The 20,256-nt window shown below is 47.9% G+C and overlaps 1 protein-coding gene across 2 annotated transcripts in view; it reads left to right on the top strand.

The window, feature by feature from the left end:
* The first annotated feature begins 302 nt into the window (after positions 1–302).
* The window catches only part of VAV3 (vav guanine nucleotide exchange factor 3), a 200,584-nt gene continuing 180,630 nt past the window's right edge, over positions 303–20,256 (top strand). For both annotated transcript variants that reach the window (XM_066597225.1, XM_066597224.1), the window contains exon 1: positions 303–807. In XM_066597225.1, the coding sequence (XP_066453322.1) occupies positions 604–807 (204 nt within the window). In that variant the 5' untranslated portion in view covers positions 303–603. The remainder of the gene's footprint in view (positions 808–20,256) is intronic.

Below are 20,256 nucleotides of genomic sequence, written 5' to 3'. Positions count from 1 at the left end.
CAATCTATTGTTCTCTGTTATCAGCCATTTCAGAGCAGCTGTGTTCTTCACTTTAATTATAGCCAGAAAATCTAGTAAATGTGTCTTTATCTCCTAAATATCCAGAAGGGACAGCTTCTTCTTTCCCTAGTCTTTGTAGTTGAGATTTAGTGCAGCAGCATCTGCTCCCCTCCTCCTAGTAGTGACAGCAGGTAGTGTCACAGCCTCCACATGCCCCGCACTGCGCATGCGTCCCACCGGAGCTGCAGCTCTAGAGAGAGGCGGCGGGATAGACAGAGCAGGGAGGAGGACGGAGGGTGAGGATGGGCGCCGGGCGGGGGCACTGACAGCCGGAGGACACAGGGAAGTAGTCCTAGAGAGTGACAGCCATCAGGTGCAGGACCGGGGTGCGGGGGGATGCCAGCATGAGCCCAGATGCCCTGCATAGAGGAGGCAGTGCCCCGCACTCCTGGCACTGATCTCAGCAAGATACCTCCTTCTAGTTGAACTTGTGCTGCCAGAGGATGAGCAGCGGGGGGCTGTGATCAAGACCCCCAGGCTGAACTTCTCCTCCATTACTTTCCTAATTCTAATCTTGCACTTGCACTTTTCCTACCTGCAGCCATGGAGCCTTGGAGGCAGTGTGCCCAGTGGCTGATCAGGTGCAGGGTGCTGCCACCCAACCACAGGGTGACATGGGACACAGCTCAAGTGTTCGACCTGGCCCAGACCCTCCGGGATGGGGTTCTTATGTGCCAGCTGCTCAAGAACCTGCAACCCAGCTGCATCAACTTGAAGGACATTAATCTTCGACCGCAGATGTCCCAGGTCAGTATATGGTCATGTCATATCACCTAATGTATATACAGCTCATATAAGACCACTCGGCGTCTACAATCCTCCATACTACTACTATACTGTCTATTGCGCAGGTTTCTTTAGGACTGACGCGTTTCGCAACATTGTTCGACTATCCTCTGCCTCTCTGGGGCTCACACACACACATGGTCTAGGGCCATTTTTTGTAATACTCTTGGTAACCATCAAGGGGCAACTTAGTTCAGAAAATTTTGCACAATGTTGAACCCCTTAAAGGGGATGTTCCGTTACTTCGTGAAATTTAAATGTCAGGTGCAATGTGGTAAAATAACAAATCAAGCCGTACTTACTTGACTTTGGCCTTGGCAATCCAGTGCTGCAGCCTCGCGGTTCTCCTGGGATCATGGCACCCAGGATGTGAGCACTGATGCGAGGAAAGCGGGCAGGGATTCTGCAGCCTCTGATTGGCAGGCAGCGGTCACCTCACCTCTGCTGTCAACAGAGTTCAGAGCAATAGTGGGGCTGCTGGGCTGGATTGCCAGGGCCGAAGACAGGTAAGTATGGCTTGATTTGTTGTTTTACCACAATTGCATCTGGCAATTGAATTTCCAAAAGTAACTTTAAAGGTAATGATTGCATATCATCGCTGGGTTCTCTCTTGATTGGGGATCCAGCAAATGTGCAAAAAAATGCCGGGCGCCCATTGATATTAGTAGACATCCAGTGATGTCTTGTAGGGTTATGGGCATTTAACAAAGGTCTGTAGACTTGCTAGCCTGAACATTTTTTAGTGTGTTGGTAAAATCAGAGGACCAGTCGGTAAGTCATCCAAATCCGATGAAAAATATGCACCCTTTGCCACAGTGCACCAACCACTGAGCCAACATGCTGCACTGTTATAGGAGCTGCCCAACCTTTGTATTAGGCAGAGTTTAGGCGTATCTGTGCATGCATGAGCGCCACTTATTTGTGGAATGAACAATGCGCATCGGCGTATATTTTGCTGTTTTTAAAAATTTTTTATTAAAAGCACTGATACGTTCAGCCGTCTGATGAGTTCAAGATGTGTGCTTTTTCCTGCACTATAAGGCCGGCTGCACATGGCCATGACGGGCTCCGCCGCGGAATTCCCGTGGCGGAGCCCGTCACGGCACCCCCCAGAGACCCCACACTTACCTGCGGATCCGGCGTCCTGGGTCGCGCTGCAGCATCACGTGACACGCCGGTCACGTCACATGACACGGCCACCGCGTCACATGACGCGGACGGCCGTGTCATATGACGCGGGGGCGGTAGGCGGAGAGGCGATTTCACGCTATCTTCCGCTGTGCTACAGTGGAAGATAGCGTGAACGGACGGCTTCCATTGACTGCAATGGAAGCCGTCCACGCGTACACCCGCGGCAAATAGAGCATGCCGCGGGTGAGGACGGGGGATTTTACGGTGCGGAATTCCGCGGTGGAATTCCACACCATGAGCACTGAGCTATTAGGTTCAATAGAACCTAATAGCTGCAGGCAACGCAGTGGATAATACGTGGCGGAAATCCGTTCGTGGGAAGGAGGCCTTAGGCTGCCTGTCCACGGGCGAATTTTCATTGCATTCCCTATGGCGATAATCCCGGCGCGGGGAAAGCCGTGAACGCTTTCCATAGCATTGCTATGGAAAGCGCAGCCCCCCCGTCCACGAGTGGAGAATCAGCGATTCTCCGCTCGCAGGAGGCAAATCGCAGCATGCTGCGAATTGCTGCGGTTCTCCGCAGTGAGCCTATTTGTCAGATAGGCTCAGTGCGGAGAACCGTCAGCTGGCTCCTGTTCCCCAGCGGCGGATCTCCGCTGCGGAATATCGCTACGCACGTGGACAGGCAGCCTTACACAGTATTTGACGCATCTCCTAGCATACTGAACTTGAATTTGCGCATTCCCATTGATTCCTATGGGGACTTTTGGTGCACAGATGCACAGGAAAATTGAGCATGCTGCAGGTTTTTTTGCATGACCGAACTGCAGATTAAAAAAAACAAAACTTATATGAATGAACCCATTGAAATCAATAGGTTCTATTCACTTGGTAATGTGCTAGCAGATTTTGTGTGCTCAAATATGCCTGTGTGAAGCCGGCCTTAATCACAGAAATAGGTAAATACTTGTAAAAATAGATGGGAAACATGTTTTTACAGTTAGTGTTACTCGGGTCTTGCAGAATATCTCACCGCTGGTCCCTATTGGGCCTGTGTAGGTTCTACACCGCAGTGATCTTGCATTCAAAGTGCTGTAACATCATGTTGCCCATGTCTCCATTTTCCACTCTGGGAACGTAGGAATTGACGATGCGCGTAATTATTATATTTGAGCCATATATGAAGGAGTCAGAACTGGAGGCGTAGTGTGAAAAATTGAGAAGTCGGAGTTGGAAGTTTGTCTTACCGCGTTCCCAGCCCTGATTCATCATGTGCAGCAGAGGGCTATGAACAGTGGACAGATACAGTACCTCTGGTGCCGCTTATCGGAAATGAAAAGTTCAGCCTTTCCTGGCTATTGGTTGAATATTTGGAATTAGCAGATTTGTGCAAGATCTGTCAAGCCAACTTCTAGTTAATCCTTGGACGCCCCACCAACCCAAAAAGCCTGCAAGTGAACTCAGGAGATTCTCCATAGTGACCTCTCCTTTTTTAGGCAGCATTCAAATCACAGTCCATAAAAAAGCTGCAATACAGAAACTTTGTAGATGTTTTTAAAATTGTAATTTGTGTTTATAAACTCCTCCACTGCACGGTGCAACAATGTTTCTTTGTAGATGCAACGTATCATTTTCATATGCTTTGTATCTTCTAATAACAGCGTACACAACTGTGAATGCTTGTAAGTGTGTGTGTCTACAAGAATGATCCCATGCTTCCCAGTCGGCTTCGTATCACACACTAATAATGAACTTGTGTCAGTGGTTACTGAAGCTGAACATAATGAAATCACTGTACTGGACAGCTATGATGAGCAGCATTGTAATGGTAATTACTGACAATCCGCTTGGCCAGATATCTGTGAGCTGAATACATTTCTTTTATGTATATAATTTAAAAAGAGGAATGTGCAGATAATGAGTATTTTACACCTCTTATTAATTATAACCAGAAGGGACTGGTGGAAATCTGACAGTACTAATTATGACCTAATCAGAATCATGTTTCATCATAGCATTTACAAATATACATGTTATAGACGTGTCATTTTAATATGGAAAATGCTGCTAGTCCTGAACTACTGTGACCATGTAAAGCTGACATTTATCAGGTAAACCCAGACATCTAATATAAATAGATATTTAAGCATATTTCTCATGCTAGAAGGGACTATCTTTACCTATTGTCTGTGATCGCATATATTTGATTATACCACATGACAGATGAAGCATCTTGATGTGTGGTTGCTTCAGCTCTGTTTCCGTTTGGTGGGCGGTAGGTCATGTAGGGGCTGGAGGATGTCACAGCTGAATGGCTCAGACTACTGTCTTTGGCTCACATGACTGACAAGCACAGTACAAGGAAAGTCAGAACTGCTTGTGTTCATTACACATATCTAGTGTGAGCAACAAAAATTTGGAAAAGATTTAAAAGTAACAACAAAAACTAATCCAAGCTTCCGGTTCAGGTACACTTGTCTCATGCATCATGGATACGATTGATGACCTACCAGAATGCCGGTGTCTTATGGCCACAGTGTGCACACATCATCCAAAAGGAAGCTTCCCAAACACACAAAGATAATCCTTGTTCTCTGTTCGTGCACTTGTTGCCTTGTCCCTATCTGCTTTATCAAGCATAAACCAAATATGTTTGCACCCAACTGATCTATTGTCATGTAACGGACGTCATACAGATGCCGGGTAAGGGAGATGGGTTCAAAACATTTTTGTTTTGGGCAGTAATGGCCATATCAGTCAACAAAGAAATTCAAGTTTTTTTTTTCTTCTTCCAATCATTTTGGACTATTTTCTTGATATAATGCCGGCATAAAAAAGTCTGGCTTCTTTATGATGCTAAGAAAGGCCAATAAGTCTCAAAAATATTGGTAGACTGTAAAATAAAAAACAATGCAGTGGACCAAAACGCATACAGAAAATAACTCTTGGTTTTGAAATTAGCGAGGAGTTAACATTTGAAAGTTTGGTTTGGCCGATTCACCGAACTTTTTCAAAAAGTTTTATTTGGTCCAAACTAGTTTGAACTGACGCGGAATTTCACTAAACACCTAAAACTGGTTAAAACACTTTCTAGAGGTCATACAAGCCTTCAATTGAAGCATTACATATGCAGATTTGTTTTCCGGATTCCGCATGTGGAAAACAAATTGCAGCATGCTCCATTTTAGTGCGATTCCTAAATAGATGGCTTTCATTGAAGTTAATGGAAGTTGTCCGATCCGCCGCCCGTTTGCTGTTAACACTGGAGACTGCCCACGAATTCCGTGGGAAATCGGGAGTTTGAAAAAAGATTCCGCTGCGGCCCCCGACCCGCCCATGGACATAAGACAGGCCGCTTGGTGTTTTCACACTTCCTGACCACTATCTACTGTTGCATACAGCAGGCAAGCTCAGATATTGAAATAAATATGGGTCCCTGAGGCTGGGCCTGCATCTTTCAAACTGTTATGGCATATACTGTTCATATGCTATAAAACTCTGAGATGGAAACACCCCTTTCAGAATGCAGCTATTTTTTAAGGTTTTTCCTTATCCCCACCTTTTTGAAGCCATAACTCTTCTATTTTTCTGTTGCTGTAGCCATATGAGGGCTAGATTCTTGCTGGATGAGTTGTATTTTTTAATGGCACCATTTCTGAATACATAAAATGTATTGAAACTCTTAATTCTTTGTGTTGGTGGGAATAGAAGAAGAGCAGGAATTCCATTTTTTTAGGGGGAGGGGGGTGAGGTTCATTTTTAAGTAGTTCACCATGCTGTATAAATGACATGTTAAGTTCAACTATATAACTAAATTTATATAACTTTTTTCATGTTTTACTACTTTTGCATAATAATAACACTCTAAAGAAAATCACCTGCTTTTAATGTTGCTGTATTTTAAGTGAACTGGTATAATACACTGCAATACTTTTCTATTGCAGTATATTATTCCATCCTATTAGTTTTTGTTTCTGGGAGGACCTAATATGTGTACTAAGCTGACAAACCTGGGGTCCTACATTAGACCTCTACGTGCCGTGACAAGCCATTGGCATGCACTTACTCTTGACCATGGCTTATAAGGATTCAACGGGTGGCTTCAGAGTTATTTCCCAATCATTGCAACAGAGTGTCAGATGTAATATATAGCTGACACCCATGGTGGATGGCACTGGCTCAGAAGCTAAAGGTGCATTTACACTCAAAGACGATTGCTCAAAAGAAGGCTTTTGAGCAATCATTTTGCATAAACTACTACTTGGTACTAATGCCTATTAGTACCAGTTAGTAGCATGTGAGCCACTGGGGGCTCAATTCAGAGAACAGACCACCTGCTGTTCTCTGAATAAATTCCCTTTGTTCTGTCATGGGTCTGACATCTGAGACAATGTAATCAGTGCTCCCCAGGCAGAACACAGCATGCGGTCTGTCTTATCAGCTGTCCTGAAGTTCGTCTTTCGGCAGAAAAGTAAGAGATGGGAACATTTACACACAAGGATTATCGCTCAAAAGACGACTTTTGAGTGAATTTTAAATGAGAATCGTTGGGTCTAAGTGGGCCATAAATGTAGGTGCTTTGCAGCTGTATTGTACATGTATGGTGCAAGAATGGAAGGTGTCAACTATTTACTACTAATTAGCAATGTAAAAAATGGATGACCAAACAGAAAACTTTGGCAGTGCTGGTTAGACCTCCAAGAGTGTGTGATATGATTCTAAGGCTGATTTCGCACATTGTGCACTCGTTGTAGAATTTCCGTAAGTACAGCGATAGTAAATGGGGATTTAACAGATGGATTTCGTTGTGGATACTTCACTGCGGATTTCATTCATTTCAATAGAATGAGTTAAATCTGAAGCTAAATCAATTGTAGAAAATTTACTTTGCATGCGAAATTAGCCCAATTATCAGTGATTTGGTTCTTGGCTGTGTGTAAACTGTATGGTTCTGACCCCGGTGTCAAAGTATACTGTAGTAGTGCTATGACATCCATGATGTCATCGGTGCGTGTATCTGCAGCCAGGGGCATTACACAGAGCTATAAAAGTAACACATTGATTACATTTGAATGATTTTCTTTTGCAAAATGACTCAAAAGAAAAAAAAACAAAATTACATCTTATTTCAGCTGTCCGTCCTGCAGCAGTAAACTAAGCCGTTATATTGCTGCTGGGTCTATATTGTAAGAATGATATCAGGCCGCGTCTCCTTGTACAGTAAAGGAAGTGGTTTGTGGACTGCTTTTAACCTTGTGCTTTGTCACAGACTTTGCAACCTATACAGATAGCTATTACAGGGCAAGCAAGTTCATATAAATGTTCAGGCTTGCAATGCAAGAATGTGCAGACGACAAGTGTGCGGATGTAATGGTTTTCATGGCTTTTACTGCTGATGGGAGAACCAATCTAGGCTTTCCCTGCAATATCTAACAATTAACACTTATGATCTGTTTCCAAGTGCAAACATACTTGTGTATTGACAATATCAAGATTTGGCTTTCAGTACCATCTCTATGCTGAGGACACCCAGTTATATCACTCTTCCCATGACATCACAGCACCATTTCTCCAGAACGCCGACGACTGTCTACTGTCTCTAACACTATCTCCTCTCTCTTCCTAAAACTGAACCTTTCAAAAACTGACCTACTGGTATTTCCACCCTCCACTAACCGACCTCATCCTGACATCTCCATCTCAGTGTGTGGCACCACCATAACTCCCAGTACGCCCGCTGCCTTGGTGTTATATTCGACTCCGATCTCTTACCACCCTCTACATCCAATCTCTTGCCTGAACATGTCAGCTGCACCTCAAGAATATCGCAAGAATATGCCCCTTTCTCACCATGGACACGCTAAAAGTGCTCACCATTGTCCTCATCCACTCTCTGCTCGATTATTGCAACTCGACGCTGATCGGCCTCCCCTGCACCAGACTCTCCCGTCTCCGATCCATCCTGAGTGTGGCAGCCATGCTCCTCTTCCTGTCCAGCCACTACTTGAAGGCCTCTGCCCTGTGCCAATCACTGCACTGGCTGCCCGTCAAATATAGAATTCAATTCAAACTCATTAGCTTCATCCACAAAGCTCTCCATATGACCGCCCTATATTGCTCGCCTCATCTCAATTCACCACTCAGCCCATGTCCTCTGCTCTGCTAACAAAATCAGACTAAGTGCCCCTTAAAATTAAACCTCTCATTCCTCCCTCAAAGACTTCGCCAGAGCAGCACTAGTCCTCTGGAATGCGCTACCAAAAAATATCCGGGCAATCAGGCGTGCTCTAAAAATGCACCTCTTCAGGGAGGCATACTGTATCCCCAAAACCAAACCCCTCTGAACTCCGCCTGATAACATGCTCCCTGTCCTACCGACTACTAGCCGTAATTACCGGCACCTGCAGTCATACCGCCTCCGCCAATATACGGCCTGACCATTGTCTGTGTGTATAGCATCCCTCACTCTACACCTTGCCATACCTGCACATCTCCAGCCCTTTACCTTCTGTATCATCCCATTATTTGTAGTATGTAAGCTTGTTGGAGCAGGACCTTCACCCTTATTGTTTCCATCAATTGATTACTATTAGAGATGAGCGAACGCGTTCGTCCGAGCTTGATATTCGTGCGAATATTAGGGTGTTCGGGATGTTCGTTATTCGTGACGAACACCATGCGGTGTTCTGGTTACTTTCACTTCCTTCCCTGAGACGTTAGCGCGCTTTTCTGGCCAATTGAAAGACAGGGAAGGCATTACAACTTCCCCCTGCAACGTTTAAGCCCTATACCACCCCCCTGCTGTGAGTGGCTGGCGAGATCAGGTGTTCGCCTAATATAAAAGTCGGCCCCTCCCGCGGCTCGCCTCAGATGCGGTGTGAGTTAGATGAGGGACAGTGCTGTTTATACCGGAGCTGCTGTAGGGAAAGAATTGGTAGTTAGTGTAGGCTTCAAGACCCCCCAAAGGTCCTTATTAGGGCCACTGATAGCTGTGTGTTGGCTGCTGTTAGCAGTGGGATTTTTTTTTCTTTCTCAAAATCGCCTCTGCAGACCGTTGCACCTGGCATTAGGGACAGAAGTGCTGCATAGGCAGGGAGAGTGTTAGGAGTGAGTGTAGCCTTCAAGAACCTCAACGGTCCTTTCTAGGGCCATATTTATCCGTGTGCAGTACTGTCCAGGCTGCTGTTGGCTGTGCTGCATTTTTTTTGGGCTTCTCAAAATCGCCTCTGCAGAGCATTGCACCCTCCATTGATACTGCAGGGAAAGAATTGTATAGGCAGGGCCACAACACAGTTATTATTCATAGAATATACGCAGTGCTGCCTGTTGGTGGGAAAAAACTGAAAAGAAATCTATTTGTCCAGCCTGTGTCCGTCCTTACGCCTGTGGAGACGTGTGAGCTGCGTGAAAAACATTGCTAAATCATACGCAGCCAGCTACGCTTTACTGCTGGGTTCGCCATTTGCTTTCCTTAATTGGGGAAAAAAATACCTGCTCTCCAAGAGTTATAATAACTCTGCTACCCTCACGTTCTGTGACACATAAGCAGGGACACAGCGCAGTTATTAAACTTCGCAGGTTCATTGAATATACGCAGTGCTGCCTGTTGGTGGGAAAAAACTGAAAACAAATCTATTTGTCCAGCCTGTGTCCGTCCTTACGCCTGTGGAGACGTGTGAGCTGCGTGAAAAACATTGCTAAATCATACGCAGCCAGCTACGCTTTACTGCTGGGTTCGCCATTTGCTTTCCTTAATTGGGAAAAAAAATACCTGCTCTCCAAGAGTTATAATAACTCTGCTACCCTCACGTTCTGTGACACATAAGCAGGGACACAGCGCAGTTATTAAACTTCGCAGGTTCATTGAATATACGCAGTGCTGCCTGTTGGTGGGAAAAAACTGAAAAGAAATCTATTTGTCCAGCCTGTGTCCGTCCTTACGCCTGTGTAGACGTGTGAGCTGCGTGAAAAACATTGCTAAATCATACGCAGCCAGCTACGCTTTACTGCTGGGTTCGCCATTTGCTTTCCTTAATTGGGGAAAAAAATACCTGCTCTCCAAGAGTTATAATAACTCTGCTACCCTCACGTTCTGTGACACATAAGCAGGGACACAGCGCAGTTATTAAACTTCGCAGGTTCATTGAATATACGCAGTGCTGCCTGTTGGTGGGAAAAAACTGAAAACAAATCTATTTGTCCAGCCTGTGTCCGTCCTTACGCCTGTGTAGACGTGTGAGCTGCGTGAAAAACATTGCTAAATCATACGCAGCCAGCTACGCTTTACTGCTGGGTTCGCCATTTGCTTTCCTTAATTGGGAAAAAAAATACCTGCTCTCCAAGAGTTATAATAACTCTGCTACCCTCACGTTCTGTGACACATAAGCAGGGACACAGCGCAGTTATTAAACTTCGCAGGTTCATTGAATATACGCAGTGCTGCCTGTTGGTGGGAAAAAACTGAAAAGAAATCTATTTGTCCAGCCTGTGTCCGTCCTTACGCCTGTGTAGACGTGTGAGCTGCGTGAAAAACATTGCTAAATCATACGCAGCCAGCTACGCTTTACTGCTGGGTTCGCCATTTGCTTTCCTTAATTGGGGAAAAAAATACCTGCTCTCCAAGAGTTATAATAACTCTGCTACCCTCACGTTCTGTGACACATAAGCAGGGACACAGCGCAGTTATTAAACTTCGCAGGTTCATTGAATATACGCAGTGCTGCCTGTTGGTGGGAAAAAACTGAAAACAAATCTATTTGTCCAGCCTGTGTCCGTCCTTACGCCTGTGGAGACGTGTGAGCTGCGTGAAAAACATTGCTAAATCATACGCAGCCAGCTACGCTTTACTGCTGGGTTCGCCATTTGCTTTCCTTAATTGGGAAAAAAAATACCTGCTCTCCAAGAGTTATAATAACTCTGCTACCCTCACGTTCTGTGACACATAAGCAGGGACACAGCGCAGTTATTAAACTTCGCAGGTTCATTGAATATACGCAGTGCTGCCTGTTGGTGGGAAAAAACTGAAAAGAAATCTATTTGTCCAGCCTGTGTCCGTCCTTACGCCTGTGTAGACGTGTGAGCTGCGTGAAAAACATTGCTAAATCATACGCAGCCAGCTACGCTTTACTGCTGGCTTCGCCATTTGCTTTCCTTAATTGGGGAAAAAAATACCTGCTCTCCAAGAGTTATAATAACTCTGCTACCCTCACGTTCTGTGACACATAAGCAGGGACACAGCGCAGTTATTAAACTTCGCAGGTTCATTGAATATACGCAGTGCTGCCTGTTGGTGGGAAAAAACTGAAAACAAATCTATTTGTCCAGCCTGTGTCCGTCCTTACGCCTGTGGAGACGTGTGAGCTGCGTGAAAAACATTGCTAAATCATACGCAGCCAGCTACGCTTTACTGCTGGGTTCGCCATTTGCTTTCCTTAATTGGGAAAAAAAATACCTGCTCTCCAAGAGTTATAATAACTCTGCTACCCTCACGTTCTGTGACACATAAGCAGGGACACAGCGCAGTTATTAAACTTCGCAGGTTCATTGAATATACGCAGTGCTGCCTGTTGGTGGGAAAAAACTGAAAAGAAATCTATTTGTCCAGCCTGTGTCCGTCCTTACGCCTGTGTAGACGTGTGAGCTGCGTGAAAAACATTGCTAAATCATACGCAGCCAGCTACGCTTTACTGCTGGGTTCGCCATTTGCTTTCCTTAATTGGGAAAAAAAAATACCTGCTCTCCAAGAGTTATAATAACTCTGCTACCCTCACGTTCTGTGACACATAAGCAGGGACACAGCACAGTTATTAAACTTAGATAATTCATTCACTAGAGGCAGTGGGGCCTTTCGTTTTCCAAAAAGGGCAAAAATTATATTTGGCCTGCAGTCTTGCGCCAATTTATTTCCTGCCTGGGAAATCTAATCACTGGTAATACAGCATGCTGAGGGGTAGGGGTAAGCCTAGAGGACGTGGACGTGGACGTGGCCGAGGACGCGGAGGGCCAAGTGAGGGTGTGGGCACAGGCCAAGCTCCTGATCCAGGTGTGTCGCAGCTGTCTGCTGCGCGATTAGGAGAGAGGCACGTTTCTGGCGTCCCCACATTCATCGCCCAATTAATGGGTCCACGCGGGAGACGGTTATTAGAAAATGAGCAGTGTGAGCAGGTCCTGTCCTGGATGGCAGAAAGTGCTTCGAGCAACCTATCGTCTACCCGCAGTTCTGCGCCGTCCACTGCTGCCAATCCGAATCCTCTGTCTGCTGCTCCTCCTTCCTCCCAGCCTCCTCAGTCCACTACAATGACACCTGCTCAGGAGCGGGAACACTCCCAGGAACTGTTCTCGGGCCCCTGCTTAGATTGGGCAGCAGCGGTTCCTCTCCCACCAGAGGAGTTTATCGTCACTGATGCCCAACCATTCGAAAGTTCCCGGGGTCCGGGGGAAGAGGCTGGGGACTTCCGCCAACTGTCTCAACAACTTTCTGTGGGTGAGGAGGACGATGACGATCAGACACAGTTGTCTTGCAGTGAGGTAGTAGTAAGGGCAGTAAGTCCCAGGGAGCAGCGCACAGAGGATTCGGAGGAAGAGCAGCAGGACGATGAGGTGACTGACCCCACCTGGTGTGCAACGCTTACTCAGGAGGACAGGTCTTCAGAGGGGGAGTCAAGGGCATCAGCAGGGCAGGTTGCAAGAGGCAGTGCGGTGGCCAGGGGTAGAGGCAGGGCCAGACCGAATAATCCACCAAGTGTTTCCCAAAGCGCCCCCTCGCGCCATGCCACCCTGCGTAGGCCGAGGTGCTCTAAGGTCTGGCAGTTTTTCACAGAGACGCCTGACGACCGACGAACAGTGGTGTGCAACCTTTGTCGCGCAAAGCTCAGCCGGGGAGCCAACACCAACAGCCTCACCACCACCACCATGCGCAGACATATGATGGCCAAGCACCCCGCAAGGTGGGACAAAGGCCGTTCACCGTCTCCGGTTTGCACCCCTGCCTCTCCCCCTGTGCCCCAACCTGCCACTGAGATGCAACCCCCCTCTCAGGACACAGGCACTACCGCCTCATGGCCTGCACCCACACCCTCATCTCCGCTGTCCTCGGCCCCATCCAGCAGTGTAGTTCAGCGCACCGTTCAGCCGTCGCTTGCGCAAGTGTTCGAGCGCAAGCGCAAGTACGCCGCCACGCACCCGCACGCTCAAACGTTAACCGTCCGCATCGCAAAATTCATCAGCCTTGAGATGCTGCCGTATAGGGTTGTGGAAACGGAGTCCTTCAAAAGTATCATGGAGGCGGCGGCCCCGCGCTACTCAGTTCCCAGTCGCCACTACTTTTCCCGATGTGCCGTCCCAGCCCTGCACGACCACGTCTCCCGCAACATTGTGCGCGCCCTCACCAACGCGGTTACTGCCACGGTCCACTTAACTACGGACACGTGGACAAGCACAGGCGGGCAGGGCCACTACATCTCCCTGACGGCACATTGGGTGAATTTAGTGGAGGCTGGGACAGAGTCAGAGCCTGGGACCGCTCACGTCCTACCCACCCCCAGAATTGCGGGCCCCAGCTCGGTGCTGGTATCTGCGGAGGTGTATGCTTCCTCCACTAAAGCACCCTCCTCCTCCTCCTCCTCCTCTGTCTCACAATCAAGATGTGTTAGCAGCAGCATGTCGCCAGCAGTCGGTGTCGCGCGGTGTGGCAGCACAGCGGTGGGCAAGCGTCAGCAGGCCGTGCTGAAACTACTCAGCTTAGGCGATAAGAGGCACACGGCCCACGAACTGCTGCAGGGTCTGACACAGCAGACCGACCGCTGGCTTGCGCCGCTGAGCCTCCAACCGGGCATGGTCGTGTGTGACAACGGCCGTAACCTGGTGGCGGCTCTGCAGCTTGGCAGCCTCACGCACGTGCCATGCCTGGCCCACGTCTTTAATTTGGTGGTTCAGCGGTTTCTGAAAAGCTACCCACGCTTGTCAGACCTGCTCGTAAAGGCGCGCCGGCTCTGCGCACATTTCCGCAAGTCCCACACGGACGCTGCCACCCTGCGCACCCTGCAACATCACTTTAAGCTGCCAGTGCACCGACTGCTGTGCGACGTGCCCACACGGTGGAACTCTACGCTCCACATGTTGGCCAGGCTCTATGAACAACGGAGAGCTATAGTCGAATACCAACTCCAACATGGGCGGCGCAGTGGGAGTCAGCCTCCTCAATTCCTTTCAGAAGAGTGGGCCTGGTTGGCAGACATCTGCCATGTCCTTGGTAATTTTGAGGAGTCTACCCAGGTGGTGAGCGGCGATGCTACAATCATTAGCGTCACCATTCCTCTGCTATGCATCTTGAGAAATTCCCTGCAAACCATAAAGGCAGCTGCTTTGCGCTCGGAAACGGGGGCGGGGGAAGACAGTATGCCGCTGGATAGTCAGGGCACCCTCCTGTCTATTTCTCAGCGCGTACAGGAGGAGGAGGAGGAGCATGAGGAGGAGGGGGAAGAGACAGCTTGGCCCGCTGCTGACGGTACACCGGCTGATTGCCTGTCATCCTTTCAGCGTGTATGGCCTGAGGAGGAGGAGGAGGAGGAGGATCCTGAAAGTGATCTTCCTAGTGAAGACAGCCATGTGTTGCGTACAGGTACCCTGGCACACATGGCTGACTTCATGTTAGGATGCCTTTCTCGTGACCCTCGCGTTGCACGCATTCTGGCCACTACGGATTACTGGGTGTACACACTGCTCGATCCACGGTATAAGGAGAACCTGCCCACTCTCATTCCCGAAGAGGAAAGGGGTTCGAGAGTGTTGCTATACCACAGGACCCTTGCGGACAAGCTGATGGTAAAATTCCCAGCCGACAGCGCTAGTGGCAGAAGGCGCAGTTCCGAGGGCCATGTTGCAGGGGATGTGCGTAGATCGAGCAGCATGTACATCCCAGGCAGTGCAACAGTCTTTAAGGGCCTGGCCAGCTTTATGGCTCCCCACCAAGACTGTGTCACCGCTCCCCAGTCACGGCTGAGTCGGCGGGAGCACTGCAAAAGGATGGTGAGGGAGTACGTAGCGGATCGCACGACCATCCTTGGTGACGCCTCTGCCCCCTACAACTACTGGGTGTCGAAGCTGGACACGTGGCCTGAACTAGCCCTGTATGCCCTTGAGGTGCTTGCTTGTCCTGCGGCTAGCGTGTTGTCGGAGAGGGTGTTTAGTGCGGCTGGGGGAATCATCACAGATAAGCGTAGCCGCTTGTCAACCGACAGTGCCGACAGGCTAACACTCATCAAGATGAACAAAGGCTGGATTTCGCCAGACTTCTGTTCTCCACCAGCGGACAGCAGCGATACGTAAGCAATACGTAGGCTGCACCCGCGGATGGAAGCTACGTTCTCTCTCACCATCCAAAACGGGGACATTTCTGCTTCATCAATCTGTGTCTAATATTCCTCCTCCTCCTCCTCCTGCTCCTCCTCCTGAAACCTCACGTAATCACGCTGAACGGGCAATTTTTCTTAGGGCCACAAGGCTCACTCAAATAATTTTTCTGAACAATTTTTATAAGTTTCAATGCGCTTAAAAGCATTGGAACTTTAACTTGAACCAATTTTTCGTTACACTGGGCTGCCTCCAGGCCTAGTTACCACTTAAGCCACATTAACCAAAGCGATTAATGGGTTTCACCTGCCCTCTTGGCTGGCCATGGCCAATTTTTGGGATGTACATTAGTACTGTTGATACAGCAATTTTTGTGGGCCCTCGCCTACAGTGTAATCAAATTAATTTTTAGCCCACCTGCATTACAGCTGACGTTACCTCAGCTGTGTTGGGCAATGCAATGGGATATTTTTGTGTACCGCCGGTGGGTTCCAGGGAGCCACCCATGCTGTAGGTGCACACTGAGTTTTTAATACTTCTGTACACTTCTAAAGAACCCGTCTGACTGGGGCATGCAGTGTGGGCCGAAGCCCACCTGTATTACGCACGACATTACTACCTCAGCTGTGTTGGGCAATGCAATGGGATATTTCTATGTACCGCCGGTGGCTTCCTGGCACCCACCCAGGCAGTGGGTCCACAGGGAGTTAAACCTACATGTGTCCACTTGTAAAGAACCCCAGTCTGACTGGGGCATGCAGTGTGGGCCGAAGCCCACCTGCATTACGCACGACATTACTACCTCAGCTGTGTTGGGCAATGCAATGGGATATTTTTGTGTACCGCCGGTGGGTTCCAGGGAGCCACCCATGCTGTAGGTGCACACTGAGTTTTTAATACTTCTGTACACTTCTAAAGAACCCGTCTGACTGGGGCATGCAGTGTGGGCCGAAGCCCACCTGTATTACGCACGACATTACTACCTCAGCTGTGTTGGGCAATGCAATGGGATATTTCTATGTACCGCCGGTGGCTTCCTGGCACCCACCCAGGCAGTGGGTCCACAGGGAGTTAAACCTACATGTGTCCACTTGTAAAGAACCCCAGTCTGACTGGGGCATGCAGTGTGGGCCGAAGCCCACCTGCATTACGCACGACATTACTACCTCAGCTGTGTTGGGCAATGCAATGGGATATTTTTGTGTACCGCCGGTGGGTTCCAGGGAGCCACCCATGCTGTAGGTGCACACTGAGTTTTTAATACTTCTGTACACTTCTAAAGAACCCGTCTGACTGGGGCATGCAGTGTGGGCCGAAGCCCACCTGTATTACGCACGACATTACTACCTCAGCTGTGTTGGGCAATGCAATGGGATATTTCTATGTACCGCCGGTGGCTTCCTGGCACCCACCCAGGCAGTGGGTCCACAGGGAGTTAAACCTACATGTGTCCACTTGTAAAGAACCCCAGTCTGACTGGGGCATGCAGTGTGGGCCGAAGCCCACCTGCATTAACCCTTTCCAGTCCACTGTGTGACCTGTGAAGACATTAGGGTTTAAGGCTGTACAGCTCCGTTGTTGGTAGACGTCCGTCGGGGTTCTCTTACTGTATATTGCCAGCCTCTCTGCTGTCGGAGCCTATCCTACGTGTCAGCTCATGCAGTACTGGCTTTAGCCAGCATATAGCGCCGTTGTATAACAGCAGAAAAAGAGTAAGCCCCCTAGGAAAACCATATACAAATTGGATTGGAAAGGGTTAAGCACAACATTACTACCTCAGCTGTGTTGGGCAATGCAATGGGATATTTCTATGTACCGCCGGTGGCTTCCTGGCACCCACCCATGCTGTAGGTGCACACGGAGTTTTTACTACATCTGTACACTTATAAAGAACCCCAGTCAGACTGGGGCATGCAGTGTGGGCCGAAGCCCACCTGCATTAAGCACGACATTACTACCTCAGCTGTGTTGGGCAATGCAATGGGATATTTCTGTGTACCGCCAGTGGGTTCCAGGGAGCCACCCATGCTGTGGGTCGACAGGGACTTCACAATAGGGAGTTGTACCTGCCTGTGTCTATGAATTAAAAAGCCCGGTCTGACTGGGGCATGCAGACACCTTGACAGAATGAATAGTGTGTGGCACATAGGTTCCCCATTGCTATGCCCACGTGTGCAGCTCCTGATGGCGGTGGCACAGGATTCTATTTCTCATTGCTTCTGTACAGCATTGTGGGCTATCGCTCCGCCACTTTTAAAGAGGGTCGCTGCCTAGCCGTGCCAACCTCTGCAGTGTGTGCCTGCGGTCCCTCGTCATGGCAGACGCAATTCTAAATAGACATGAGCGTGGTGTGGCATGAGGGCAGCTGAAGGCTGCGCAGGGACACTTTGGTGTGCGCTGTGGGGGGGAGGGGGGGCGGTTGGGCAGCATGTAACCCAGGAGAAGTGTCAGTGGAGTGTCATGCAGGCAGTGATTGTGCTTTGTTGGAGGTAGTGTGGTGCTTAGCAAAGGTATGCCATGCTAATGAGGGCTTTTCAGAAGTAAAAGTTGTTGGGAGGGGGGGGGCCCACTCTTGCCGGTATTGTGGCTTAATAGTGGGACCTGGGAACTTGAGATGCAGCCCAACATGTAGCCCCTCGCCTGCCCTATCCGTCACTGTGTCATTCCCATCACTTTCCTGAATTGCCCAGATTTTCACACATGAAAACCTTAGCGAGCATCGGCGAAATACAAAAATGTTCTGGTCGCCCATTGACTTCAATGGGGTTCGTTGTTCGAAACGAACCCTCGAGCATCACGGGAAGTTCGTTACGAATAACGAACACCCGAACATTTTGGTGTTCGCTCATCTCTAATTACTATGTAACCGTGGTCTTGTTTTATTTCCCCTGACTTGTAAGCGCTACGGAATATGTTGGAGCTATATAAATATAAAGATTATTATATCAGATGTAGCAGTGTCTTTAGTGAAGCATCAGTTGTACTGTTCATGTCTTTTATGGAGTACATTGAGTAAATCTCCATAGTACAGGTAGAAAAATTAATTGAACCCATGAATTTAATAACCTGTAGAACCCCAGCAGCCACCTCCATCAAATGTTCCCTGTAGCTGCAAATCAGACTTCCATAAGGCTGGGTTCACACAGGGCGGATCTGCCGTGGAATTTCGCTGCGACTAATCCACCTGCGGCCGCTAATCCCGGGATTTTTTAAAAATCTCGTCCGCATGGGGCAGACAATCTGTTGCGGCAAAGCCGCTGCGGGGCGGCTTTTCTAGGATGCAGCATGTCAATTCCTTTTTTTCCGTTGCGGCCTCGCTCCTCTCTACGGGAAAAGCATGTGGCGAAGGCGCTCCAAATTCTGCGGCTAAGTGCCGTGGGTTTTGAAGCTGTGGAAATCTCAGTTTTTCGCTGCGTCAAAACCTTCAGATTTCCGTGGGAACCCAGCATAACACTGAGGATGAATTTTGATCATTCCTCACTGCAAATGTGTCTCATTAATATTTCTGGGATGCCTTGCAGAGTCCACTTCAGGATATCCCACTGTATTATAGCACTTCACAGAGTGTATTACATACACAAATCCTGAAACCTGATTCTGGGCGCTCATGTGACATCTGAACCTATAGAATTACAACTGATTCATTTTATTATTACTGCATGTAACTTTTATTCCTGCTTCACTGTAAGAGTTTGTTAATTAAAAGGTAAAACGAGAGCGTGCACAACCTGAGAGCGTTGCTTAACATGGATGTCGTTGGTAATATCGTAAAAGTGCATGTTCAGTAATTGCTAGGGTGTATGAACAAAACGTTTCGTCATCAGAATTGCCTTACTATTTCGCAAGTGTTAAAGCTGGACAGTTTTAGGTGTTCACCAGTTATAATGAACAGAACAAAGCTATGTTGGCATCACAGCCTGATTCAAGCCTATCTTTGTGCCCGCGAGTGTCACCCAGTTGATCCCTGTTGTCGGCTGTATGTGCTTGCCATTATTTAAAGTCAGCGTTGTAGCCCCCGATGTCAGCAGCTTTCTACTTCACATTATATATGAGGACGCTGCAACAGTGCTTGAGCAATAAGGTCTTCTGCTTCCTGGCGTTACAAAAGTGCTTGTTCATATTCTGGCAGCCCATGGACAACCTGATTTTAGTAGTCTACTGCTCAAATTCTGCCTTCATGTATACCCACCAGACTTCACCATGCTAGCCATGAGCCTTCTTCATCTAGCCATGAGCATCTAATACTGCATAGTAGTATCACCTAAAGTATACCTGTCTTGTTGAAAATGCAATATTCTAATATTGTTAGAAAAGTTCCACTATAACTTCCCATTCATTAATTTAAGCTTCGGTTCATTCAGGGTTTAGTAGTCATCTGGGCGGTCCTAATCTACAGCCTTCCTTGTATACGTGTTTTTACAAAGAGAGCTGTCAATCCCTCATCTCTATGGGGAACTTTCCTTTTCTCTTCATCTGATAAATCTTCCCCAATCTCCATAGTACACATATTGGTTGACACTGTATAACACGGACTGTCAATACTACTTAGGGCTTCTTTACAAGGGCGTATGCGCAACTCCACTCACCGCTATGGTGCGTAGTTGGGCATGAACCAGGTAAAAATTTTTATTTTTTTTAACCTTTCAAATGCTGCGTTATTCTGAAAAAACAAAGCGGGCATCTGTCCTATCTTTCTCGCACGTAGTATTAATACGGGACAAAATCACGTCCTTAATGATCATGTCTTTCAAGTGGGTAGCATTCAAGCATGAAAAAGGGTTTTCTGTGACTTGTTAAAAACTGGGTAAAGGCAGGGAATAGGATAAAATAATAAATTATTCAGTACTCGCCCCTTAAATGCAGCTTTAATGGTTATATTGCCATGTATGTCACATGACCTCCGAGATCAATGATTGGCTACGGCTGTAA

The sequence above is a fragment of the Eleutherodactylus coqui genome, chromosome 3 (genome assembly GCF_035609145.1).
Source record: "Eleutherodactylus coqui strain aEleCoq1 chromosome 3, aEleCoq1.hap1, whole genome shotgun sequence".
In the NCBI taxonomy this organism is placed as follows: domain Eukaryota; kingdom Metazoa; phylum Chordata; class Amphibia; order Anura; family Eleutherodactylidae; genus Eleutherodactylus; species Eleutherodactylus coqui.
The sequence above is the reverse complement of the archived record's forward strand: the minus strand, read 5'-3'. Positions and strand labels throughout refer to the sequence as shown.